This window comes from Lethenteron reissneri, chromosome 30, assembly GCF_015708825.2.
Source record: "Lethenteron reissneri isolate LAM-NWPU_2019-01 chromosome 30, ASM1570882v1, whole genome shotgun sequence".
Classification (NCBI taxonomy): Eukaryota; Metazoa; Chordata; class Hyperoartia; order Petromyzontiformes; family Petromyzontidae; genus Lethenteron; species Lethenteron reissneri.
In genome coordinates this window covers 159786-172332 of record NC_083808.1, presented here as the reverse complement: position 1 = coordinate 172332, position 12547 = coordinate 159786, and the positions used below count along the sequence as shown (strand labels likewise).

The 12547-nt window shown below is 53.4% G+C and overlaps 1 protein-coding gene across 1 annotated transcript in view; it reads left to right on the top strand.

Moving 5' to 3' along the window:
- The first annotated feature begins 3130 nt into the window (after nucleotides 1-3130).
- The window catches only part of LOC133349339 (FYVE, RhoGEF and PH domain-containing protein 4-like), a 60693-nt gene continuing 51276 nt past the window's right edge, over nucleotides 3131-12547 (top strand). Inside the window, exon 1 of the mRNA XM_061562688.1 lies at nucleotides 3131-3485. Coding sequence (XP_061418672.1) covers nucleotides 3452-3485 — 34 coding nt within the window. The 5' untranslated portion in view covers nucleotides 3131-3451. The remainder of the gene's footprint in view (nucleotides 3486-12547) is intronic.

Sequence of the window (12547 nt, the reverse complement as noted above, 5' to 3'; positions counted from 1 at the left end):
TTTTAAAGACTTGAGTCTTCAATATCGAATTTCAAAGTGCATCGCTCCAGTTAGACTTCCTAGTGTACCTCAAGTCACCCAACTTGAAAATTTGACTCACCCGGGTATCACGAGTTCGCACCCCGGGCATACAAGATACCGTGCACTCAAAAAAGCTGACCACTCACTGTGGGCCCTGGCAGTCAGCGAATGAGGACTGGAAAATACGAATGAGGACTGGCAAACAGGCGGGACCGTTGTACTGTGCGGAGGAGTCCCAGAGTGTTTCACACACGGCGCGCAACAGGCTGAAAGTTCACTCACCTGCCCTCTCACCTGCCCTCATACCTGCCCTCTCACCTGCCCTCTCACCTGCCCTCTCACCTGTCCTCTCACCTGCCCTCTCACCTGCACGCGTCTTTAACAGTTGCCGAGTACCCGGCTCAAAGGCCCCACTGAACGTCAAGCGGCCCGCAGCAACAGCACGGTTAAAATCGTCACGTGCGTCAGAGTTAATACGTCTCTTCAAATGAGCGAGGCGATGATGATGATGAATGCTTGGGTGAAAAATAGACGCTGGGTGATTGGAAGGGGAATTCCAAAGTGCGAGGGAAGAAGCGGCACGGGTGGGTGGGGGGGAATTCTCTATAACTCTATTGGTGTAAGGTGCTTTTTTCTGGAAGACTTTGCAGTTTTTTCCTGGATTTTTCTGTTTGCGCATAGTCACTTTAAGATGTTTTCTTGTTCATATTTTTTGTTTGTTGCAGTTGCACCCGATTCAAGAGCCGAAGGCTCACAGGGCTATACCTAATGAATGAAACTGAAAAAACTGAAACCTGTCCGCTTTGTAACCGTGGGTGCCGGACGTGAAGAGGTGACCCTCCTTGGACTTGCATCGCAACCACCACCCGCTTGCACGGGAATGTGTAAGAAGCTGCGTGCCTCGTTGCAGACAAGTTGTCGGCGGGGCTCGCGTGATCCCGACAGCAGCCACCGGAGGACGCTACACACACACGCACACGCGAATCGCGACAATTCAGGGGATGTCCCGGCGTCGGTCTTGGCGTCGGATGGCAGGGGAGTGGGAGGGTTGTCGTAAATCAGTAGTTCTTGGATATACTCGGGCCGACCATGGGATCGTGGAATTTCCAATGCTGGCTGAGGAGCGATGAAAGGTGGGCAGGCGTTGTCGACTACAACAGCGTTCTGGGGGGCATCACGAGAGAGACGGAGAGAGACAGAGGAAGCGGGCAGTGCCACCTTGCGTGCTGGAAACTAAACGCGGCGTGGATTTGCAGTCACCTCTTGGACACCTCAACAGGCGCTGACACGAAATTAATCCCGCGACAGAATGAAACAATAATTATGTTAATGTACCAGGCCCATATATGGATCGATGTACATTCACAAAATTTATTATTGCCGCGGCATTAAAATAATAAATTATGTTAATTGTACAGGCCCTTATATGGAGCTGTGTATATTAACATAATGTCTCGTTCATTCTGTCGTGGATGTATTTAGTCTCCTGTTGACAGCGCCTGCAATCCGCGCAGCAGAGGGCAATGCAGCGAAATCCATTGCTGTACTGTACTAAGGGGCCGTCCATAAATGACGTCACGAGATTTTGGACGATTTTTACCCCCCCCCCCCCCTTCGTCACGCGGCGTCACAAAAAGTCAGAACCCCCCTCAAATATGACGTCACAAAGCTCTGCCCCCCCCCCCCCAAATAAAACATGCTTCAAATCGCTTTAAACTATTGTTATTGTAGTGCGTATTTAATGTGGCGCTGCACTCTGTTGTAGGAGAAAACATTTATTAAAACGTCTATTTAATTAAGTAGAACGTGTTGTCTATATTTATTTAAAGTTGCGCATTTTGATGTGACGTCACATTTCTCCCCCCCCCCCCGGTGCGTGACGTAATTTATGGACGGCCCCTCTCACCTGCTTATTAAAGTGGATTTACGTGTCTACGTCGTGACGTCATGGCGGCGGCGGGAGGCGTGGTCGCGTTCAGGTGAGGAGAGATTGATCGATTCATCGATTATATTAGATCAATTCTTCACTCGCTCCACACCTCCGTTCGCGTACGCAAGGATCGATGGGGTTGTTTAAATTGCTGATCGATTCGTACACCGTTTTACACAACAGGTTCACGCGTTTCCCCCGCAGCCGCTAGAGGCCGCAACATTTGCGGTGGGTTCAACAGAGTCGCATACTTTGGAGGCAGCGCATTTATTTATTTAACAGAATAACAACCTCGGGTGGTGACCACCCGGCTAACTTCACTCGTTACCACGTCACTGTTACTAGGGACCCGGGACCAACAGCATCTGCCCGGGTCCACGTGCTGGAAGACTCGTAGATCGGAGATCGCAGACGAAGGGTTTCTTTCCCGGGATGAACAACCCCGGTCCTTCTCGGGACCCGGCTGATATTCTCTGCGGCGTGGCCGTCGTCCCCCTTCCAGAACCATCGGTAAGGATCTGGGTCCCAATCACGTGACCACCCCTAGCCCCCTCTTGGGCCCCCCCCCCTGTCACCTTCACCGGCCACGTGCCCTCCTCCCGGGTCAGTCGGAGTGCCACGACCTCACACGACCTTCCCCTGAGGTCGGCACCCACGCACCGTGTCCTGTAGGGCCGGCACTGCACTTGCAGCCTGGTGACATCCAGCGATGTCACATTTACCACAATAACATCAGTAGAATCGAGTATTAAATAGACGACACGTTCTCACGTGGAATCGACGTGAGAGCGATAACACACAATGCCCTGCAGAGCAATTCCTCGCCAGAACACGCCCACACACGCCCACAGACGCCCACACGCAAAGAAATCCGCGGCAGTTGCCATTCTTCACAATCGTTGCTCCCCCCTTCCCAACCCATGCCCCCGTATAAACAACAACAACCACCAAGGCGCCCAGCACACTGGGCAATGACAACAACACAGAGAGCCGGCTCTTTCTTGTGCACCAGCGGCCCCCAGGCAGAATCACCGACGTGTACTCCACCTGCGCCCCACCGAGGAACTTCCTCGCATTGTCCCTCTTCACCCACCCCCCTCCTCCTCCTCGCGCAGACTCTGCACAGAGGAAGGAGGTGGCCCATTGAACACGAACGAGGGGCAGTCGGCAGCGCCCTGAGCTCGGCATCGCGCTCAGCAGGCGCAGCGAGAGAGTGGTGGTGGGTGCTGCTCCCCCTCCCACACGCGGCACGTGTCGCCATCCAGGGCAGCAGCAGTGCGCTCCGCAGCTCCGCGATGGAGGGGGTGCTCTAGGGAGTTGGTGTTGGCGGCCTCGAAAGAGTCAAGAGGAAGGAGGCTCGAGGGAAGAGGTCGGCGGAGTGAGGAGGAGGCGGGAGTTGTTGCTCGTAGAGTTGGTGGACTTTCTGCTGGTCGATCAAGAGGTGGTGGAAGAGGAGGAGGAGGTTTGTGTTGGTGGCGGTAGGAGACTGCACCTGGAGCAATGGCATCCGGCTCGGAGCGCCGTCTCCGCACAGGTGAGGAGGAGGAGGCGAACCCGAGCGCAGCAGCTGCACGGAGGTCGTGATTTTCACCATTGCCATCATCGTGTCTTGTCCGGATTATAAGACGCACTAACCCCCCCCCCCCACCCCACTATGTTACAGCGACTGTTGGGGGGGGGGGTCTTATAATCCGGTAGATGCGCGCGCGCGTGTGTGTGAGCAGTTTCTTGCAACTTGACAGCGGGAAACTTGTGGGTTAACATGCCTTCCCGCACCTCCGATTAGCACGGTTGGCTACGTACGTACGGTGCGAAATAAGTTCAGCATACATATTTATAACCCGGCGTTTATATATACACACACACCGTGCCTCCGATGCAGTAAACCCATCTCATGTGCCGTTGCCCGAAACGTCGCCGATGGTATTTTTTCACTTTTAAAGCGATAGTGTTATTGACGAATGTGTTGAGTAGAAGAGAAGCGATTGGCCATCATAATCCTCGTCAACCATCTATCCGCTGCTGGATGAATGCATCCCCAACCCACCCAAGCAGTCGCCCTTTCTCCACGTTCCTGCGACGCAAAGATCCACCTGGCACCTGCCTGCACTCGACTTTCATTTCATCGCTCCATCTCCGCGTGGGGGACGTTGCTCGCAAACAGCACGTGCCGATCCCTCTCGGGTTGAGACCTCTGCATGCGTGTGTGTGTGTCTGTGTGTGTCAGTGTGTGTGTGTCTGTGTGTGTGTGTGTGTGTCTATGTGTGTCGATGTGTGTGTGTCAGTGTGTGTGTGTCTATGTGTGTGTGTGTCTATGTACGTGTGTCAGTCTGTGTGTGTGTCTATGTGTGTGTGTCTGTGTGTGTGTGTCTGTGTGTGTGTGTCTATGTGGCGCTGAGCGCGCAGCACTACGAACCCGGCAACCCGGGTTCGATTCCCACTCACAGCCAAAACCAGTGACGATTATTTTAACCGGTCCTGGGCATCCCCTAGGTCGACTCAGCCTCAAATGAGTACCTGGTGCGATGTGTAAACATGTGTAAACATCGCCACTGGGGAGACAAAGGCGGTCGGGCGTGGTGCTGGCCCCTTCGTGTGCCGTTCCGGCCTTCATAGGTGCTCGCTAACAGCACTTGCCCCTACAGTCTGTCAAGGCTATACGGGGGATCTTTGTGTGTGTGTTTTGAACGTCTTTCGCACCGTACGTAGCCAACCGTGCTCATAGGAGGTGCGGGGAAAGGAAAGCAAACTAGACGTTGCTAAAAAGCAGTTCTAAAGAAATTAGTTTTCAATTAAAAAAATACGTTTTCATTTTCAAAACTCTGTACTCTGAGGGTCTAAGGAAACCCCAAGTCTCTCCTACCTCGAGACCGGATCCTTCTACAGTAGGAGTAATACAATCGTCGTTCTTAGCCCGTTACTTTCACGAGACCACATCGTGAGTACAGTACATTGGTCGTGGCGCGCGCCGTATTCCACAGACGCAGCCCGCGGTCCATTCGCCACGTGGGTTTTACCCAATACAGCTTTTTCCAGTTCTCTCGAATTTAGCTCAAGTTAGACCGTCACGCCGACACTCGCGGGCTTACCGCCCCCTACCCTCCAGTAGCGTCACGCGGGATCGCTTTTATTTTTTTGTGAACGTTCACTCTGAGCGAGTGTTAAAAATACATTTGGTTAAAGTATTAACCAGGGCGGCCGCCTGGGCTCGAATCGCGAACACCTGCGACAAGTCAGCTGCGAACTCGCGCCTTCGATCGGTCACAGCGTCGCGCTCACGGTAAGAGACGAGCGCACTCAGAGGGCAGGGTGGCAGCGCGGTGGTTAACACTCGTGCGTGCCGGAAGAACGGGCATAGGTTCGATCCCCGAGTCGGGCGCCTTTCGGGATGGATGGAGTTTGTACGCTCTCCCGATACTCTGCATGGGTTTCCTCCGGGTTCTCCGATGTCCTCTCAATGCCTAGAATGAAACCCGCCACGCAATGTGACTGGGACTGTATTGGTTCAAAACACCCGCTGCTGCTGAGAAATTACCCGCAGTTTGCCCAATAGAGATTACAAACACGCACAGTTGCGATCCTCGCACCAGACTGGGAAACTTGGCAGAAGAGTCTTGAGACTCAGGGAGGCCTTTCTGGGTGAACACGCGTCAATAGAATACAGCAATTCCTCGTTTAAGGCGGTAGATGCGTTCCTGAAAAAGTTACGCTTTTAACCGAGGAATTACAGTACAATGCTGAATAAGAGAACTGAGATAAGGGTACGATGCGATACTGTGTCATTCCGCGTACCGTACTGCCCAGTCCCGCTCAGAACCCGCGTTATCACGGGCGAGTTCCGCCTTGCGTGAAAAGTGTTCCCGAATAGGAAGAACCGCGTTATAGCGACAGCGCATTGTGTGAAAAACGCGTTAAGCGAGGATTTACCGCAAAATTGGTGGTGCAGGGGCCACCCTCGGCACCCGTCCCCAAGTACCGGCCCTGGTTCCCGTGGGCTCTGCCCGGAGGTGACATCGTCTCCGTGGAATCAGTGTGGTGGTGATAATGACGACGATAAGGCGTGTGTGTGAGTGTCTGTTGAATTGTAAAAGTACCGAGCGCGCACACACACCCTCACCCTCCCACGGTCACGCGAAGTCTAAACACACACGCACACAATGCAGCACTGTGCACAGAGAGACTACCACCCCACGTACTCGACAGCCTGTCGCCTTGTACCGGGCTCATGGGGGGCGCGTGCCGCGTGCGAACACGACGTGGGTGACGTGACCAGCACCGCCACGCCGAGCCGCCTTTGTCTCCCCGGGGAAATGTCAATCCTCAATGGCGGAGCCAGGGTTTTCAGGTAGGGGGAGCAACCCTTCCAGCAATGAAAAATGATCGGAGTTGTTAGTAAGGACTTGTCCCTTGCTTTTTATTCGACGCGTGTGCGGCGATGGCGCACACATCTGCGAGTCACTTATATCCGCTTTGCCGTTATTTATTGCCAATTATGGACTCAGACTATTGTCCTATCATCTCATAGAGTTCCTGGCACGTAATAATATGCTACACGGTGGCAGTAGGGGTCGCAAAATGCCGAATTATTACTAATAAACCCCAATGATCCGATCGAAATGAGGGATTTCGATCGGATCATTGGGGGGGCACGTGCCCCCCCCCCCCCACTGGTTCGGCTGTCTCTTGTCGCAGAAGCTGGGTCCCTCTTTTTTGGCGGTGTTCGCCGCCGCTTAACCTTTCTTTTTCCGTGGCACTTCTGGCCGGGCGAACACTTTTGAGGGCAGAGATTACTTGTGACAGTTTGACTTTAGGAACTTCCTCTTGCTCTTTTGAAAACATGTGGTGGTGTTTTTTTCTTTCTCTCCGCTGTAGTTAACTGTTTGAGTGTTCTGTAGACATGCGGGGTGGGGAGGAATGTTTCCACTGCCTTGTGCGTGCTGGTGCGAGTGTGTCTGCATATGGGGAACGGTGCTGTAGCGGCTAGCACGCTGTGCCAGGAGCCCGGATACCCGAGTTCGATTCCCACGCATGGCAAACACCAGTGACCATTATCTGGACTGGTCTTGGGCCTCTCCGAGGTAGACTCAGCCTTAAATTAGTACCTAGTGTGATGCGTAAACATTGTCGCTGGGGAGACAGAGGCGGCCGGGCGTGGTGCTTGCCTCCCACTCCATCGTGTGTGCCGTGCCGGTCTTCATAGGTGCTCGCTAAAGACACTTGCCCCAACGGTATTTTAAGGCTATACGGGGGATCTTTATCTCCGTCTTTGTCTCCGAGCCTCTGTTTGTGATTTTGCGAATCCTCGTGATTTTTGTTTTTGTTGCTGCCGCTACTGCAGCAGCTGCTGCTGCTGTTTTAGGTTTTCGTGTTTTTGTTTTAACGAAATAAAAACCTCAACGCGTTCCTCAATAGCGCCGCGTGTTGCCTTAAAAAGAAAATAAAATCTAATAGGCAACGTTTCGGGCAATGGCCCTTGATATGACGTTGCCTTTCAATGCCACGGAGCGCGATTGACAGGGTACGTGTTTGAGTTTGTAGTTAATTGTGCTTGCGCACCACTGCCAACGCAGCTGCTGGAGCGTTGTCTCGTTTCGGTTGAGTTTTCGTCATCTGGATGAACCAGGTGATAACTCGAGATGCCCTGGGTGAAGTCTCGATTACAAGCGCGACCTGGGTCCAGCGCCCCGGACTTTGCAATAGAGAGGTCGCCGGTTCGATCCCCTGGCCCGCGGCAGTTGCAGCAACGGTCGCAAGTCTCTAAAACCATCCCCACCGCCACAGTGCAGCGGGTCAGCAGGTCGCGTGCGGTGGGGTAAAGTTTCGCTGTGGCGCCCCCTCTCTTACAAGACGTCTGGCCAGCCCGGAAAATTCGGTTGAACGCCCGAGAGGTCGTGGAGACCCTTTCGCCAGCAGTGGTAATGGGCAGACATTGCAGGGCTCTGCCTTTCACATTTGGAACCATTTTACCCTTTCACCATTTCGCCTTTTCACATTTCCACCGGCCTCCGTGTGGTTCCAGTTGACATTTTCTCAGTTCTCTTGCTGACTTTGCACCCCCCCCCACCCCGACCATCAAATGAACGTTCCATCACAATACGACTTCTTTCTTTATTTAAACAGCGTTCACATCCATTTCATGAGGTTGCTTTCTCTATCTCTCGCTCGTGATCTTAATGTGCAACCTGGGTCTGTGGCGCCAGCCTCCGATCGCAGTCTATGATGCACGCACCCGCTGTGGAATTTGCCGGGGACAGTTACATCCCTGGCAGTGTTGTTGTTCGTCCGTGAGATTCAATGAAATGTAATCTCCCTTGCTCCCACGAGTCGAGGGACTCCGTTGTGGCTCTGCAAGGGAAACCAAGAGACAGCAGTCATCGTGTTCATGCCCTTCTCACAGTCACTCCTCCTGTACTCGGAGCACTAAGAGCAATCCCGCTTGTTTAAATAATAATAATAAGATGGTAAGATAATATGCATTGCGAGGTTTTTGTTATATTCTCTAGGATTTTAAAGAATATTTTGGCGAAATAATTACTTTAATAGGAGCACAAAAGTTCAAGTTCTGCTCGCTAACAACACTTTCCGAAAAAGCCTGTTAAGGCTATACAAGGGATCTTCGTCTTGTTGTGTATGAACGTGCGAAAAAATACACGTTTAAAAAGGCACTGATATATTCCAGGAACCCAGCCGTTTCCCAGATGAACAGGAGGAAGTTGCCAAATTAATAAAGCAACCTTGGCATTTGCCGTTTGAAACATAGAGAAAAGGCTTGCAGGCCACGTGGTACAAAAAGCGGCAGCATCATCTGAGAAGCAGAAGCCGCGGGCAGCCAAGCGGCGTGCTCCTCCACACCGCAGCGCCACTCGCCGGCGAGCGTCGCGGTCGCGTGCCGGTGAGCCGATCGCCCTTCCGTTCAAGACGGGGAGACGAACCTGGCTCGCAGAACTACAGACCCATTAAACACATGCTCTGACGACGTTTCAGGCAATGGCCCTTCTTCATAGTGCAACAGATAGAGAGGCCGCTATCATAAGATAAGAGGCCCCTCGTGCTTCTATGTGCTATGAAGAAAGACCTTTGCCCGATACGTCACCTATTAGAGGTTGCCAGCAGCAACAGCAGCAGCAGCAGGATCACCAATCTGGCAATGATGCACAAACAACAACAACAACAACAACTCAACACACTCGTCAATAGCACCGCGGCCTTGAAACGTATGTAATAAGTGACGTTTCGTGTAACGGCCCTTCTTCACAAGAACACATTGACAGACCGCCATCATGCCTCTCTTACCACACACGTCAATAAACTCCGGGTTTCCAGAGTTTATCGGCAGCATAATAGCAGCGTCCGGGGGGTCAAGAGGTCACGTGAGCAAGCGGGGTGTAAGAAAGGTGACTTTACCCTCAACAAAACAGATCCTGGAAGAGACTAACGCTTTTCCATCCATAATAGAGGTTTTTGTTGTTGTTAGAGAAATGTGCCGTTAAATCCGCCACCACCCGACAAGGCCACTAGTAAGGTTTGTCACGTAAACAGAACATGCTAATTCGTTACTGGTGCAGCACACCGCTTGTGTGTTGGAGAGTAAACCCACAACGTTTACAATTCAGTACGACGTTTCGCCAGTAATTACAAACAGCTTCATCAGGCGACAGTCAGAGTTGTGGAGAAATCTTCCTGTTTCGGTTGCTTTCGGCTAAGGAAATGCATTTGACGCAATGGAGACGGGTGCAGTTTTCCACGAACCAAGACCTATATCCATATGAATCTATAAAAAAAAATATCTTAATTTTAGAACTTTCGTGACTGCAGGAATTATTATTTGGTTCTTTCGGTTAAGTCACGTCTAAAGATAAAATAATAAATTAAATAATAGCATAATAAAAAAATATATATTTAGAAATAAAGGAAAAACCTTTATAGATACAACAAGCAGCCTCAAACCCGACAGTGCGACTCGCTGCCATGCACGGTGTTTCACACAGACTGCACTGGAGCCACCAGCCACATATATACAGGGAGATATTACGAACCATCTCAGGTATGCCGATGTAGTGAATATTACGTACTGTGTGTGTGTGTACACAGCGTGTACGTGTGAGGTCGTGCAGTGGTGAGCGCGCAAGGCTACGAACCCGCAGACCCGAGTGTCTGAACCGGTGCTGCGCGTCCCCCTAGGTCAACTCAGACGCAATTGAGTCACCCAGTGCCGTGTGTAACATCATCACCGGTTGGACAAACACGGCCGGGCGTGGCGGTGCTGGCCACACCACCGCGTCGTGTGCCGTACAGGTCTTCATAAGTGCTACTCGCTAATGGCACTTGCCCCAACAGCGGCTAAGGCTATACCGGGGTGCGGGGATCTTTGGCAGTGTCTTAGTGGCGAGGGCACCGCGCTATGCACCCCGGCTACCTGACCGAGGTCGGTTATTTTGCGGCCACGGCGGTGATTTTCACCGTTACGGCCGTACCCCACGGTTGCGCAACCCCACTGTGTTGTTGGCATCGTCGTGAGTGGAGATGGCAGCGGGCAGGCGAGAAGGTGCTGGCCGCGCCGCCCCCGTGTCCACCCTGGCGGGGGAGGTGGGGGGGGTCCAGAACTCCAGAGGGGTCCACGATTTAGTTTCTTAGATAAGTTGGAGACGAGGAAGAGAGGGGTGGTTCTATTTTTTATTCTGGATGTGGGGCGGGGAGCAAATGTTCTCCTGCCGTGGTGGTTATGAACCACGGATACACCGCGCGCCGACTGATTCACTCGCAGCGCACGCAAAATATACCATGGCGACATTCGCAAGAGATAAGCCACTGCGTGCCAGCCGGCGTCACGGTCCAAATGTGGCACATTTGAAGAAAAAAACCCAAATCACACCGCAAACGACTCGATTGGCAGGACCCTCCTGAAAGAGATGGATCATGGGACTCTGTGAGGCTTTCCTGCAGGGTAACAAATAAAATACATTGCTCAGGCCCTGGGGACACGGGGAGTGTTGTGGTGACACGGGGGGGGGGTCTGTGGTGGGGATTGTGGGGGGCACGGGCACCATTTGGGGGACACAAGGAGGCGTTGTTGCGGATGCTGGTGCCGTGACGCCTCGAGAAATGGATTCCACGTGGATCGGTCTCGCCTTGCGGTCCGCCGCGTGATTCCTCCTCTTGTGGGGCATTTATCCGTGAAAGCGGGGACCGGGAATATCCACCGCTACCACGACAGCAGCAGCAGCAGTACCGTGAACAACGACAACAACAGAAGCGACAGAAGCGGCAACAATCGCAGCAGCAATAGCCAGGCAGACGAAGCCACGCAGACGAAGCCACAGCAAATACAACAGCAGCGGTCGCAGCAGGAACAAGTGAGAGTGTTGATACTCGGCGAGGCTGCGCCCTGAAGCTTCAGGAGCTCTGTTCAAGGTGGATTCAGGCTGAAGGCGCTGCCCTGCAATTTCTGGCTCGAGCCACTGCTGGCGGAAGGTTCCTCGTCCACTCGAGGGAGCTCTTAGAGAGCCCCTGTCGAGGATTCCAGCGAGCCTGGCCACTGGCGAGACACTGACTGTCAAAACCATCCATTCCTTGTAAGACCAGCAGTTCGTTCACCAGCATTGAATAAAACCAGCCTCTGAAAACCAGTCCGGCTTGTTCCGCCGAGACAGCGTGCCTCGTGTTTCCTGCCCTCCGTGGGCCCAGAGCAGAAAATAGAAAAAATAATCATTGCAGCGTCTATCAGTCACGCCGCGCCGTCACCACGCAGTGTTGGTCCCTCGCTCTCTGAGCGAAAGGGGGGACGACTCGGAGAGAGAGGGGGGACAGCTCAGAGGCGCCAGGAGGAGGAACCACAGACGAGGAGCGGGGAGGCAGCGGCCACGCGGTGAGGAGCCGGCGCTACCAACGACTGGCCAAGTTCTGCGGTCCTCTACATATTAAGGTATTACATGTGGGAGGAAGCTGGAGCACCCGGAGAAACGAGTGGGAGTTTCCATTGTTCTGCCGTCACGCCTTCTCCTGGCAAGCCAGGCAGGGCACGGTTCCTCCTCGACGCGCACAGGAATGGAGTTTCACAACAGCATCTGCGTGCGACCCACCAACCCCTCGCGGTCGCCTCCACAGCGCTGGATGACGGACCACGCCACGTGCCCCCGTAGCCATCGCCACCGTCCGCGCGGCCGTGGTTGGTGTGCTCTGCGGAGTGTCTTTGTAAACGAATGGCAAGGAACACCACCAACACAACACAGTCGGTGGTGGTGACACTAAGAGGAGAGAGAGAGTGGCACAGTCGGTGGTGGTGACACCAAGAGGAGGGAGAGTGGCACAGTCGGTGGTGGTGACACTAAGAGGAGGGAGAGTGACACAGTCGGTGGTGGTGACACTAAGAGGAGAGAGAGAGTGGCACAGTCGGTGGTGGTGACACTAAGAGGAGGGAGAGTGGCACAGTCGGTGGTGGTGACACCAAGAGGAGGGAGAGTGGCACAGTCGGTGGTGGTGACACTAAGAGGAGAGAGAGAGTGGCACAGTCGGTGGTGGTGACACTAAGAGGAGGGAGAGTGGCACAGTCGGTGGTGGTGACACCAAGAGGAGGGAGAGTGGCACAGTCGGTGGTGG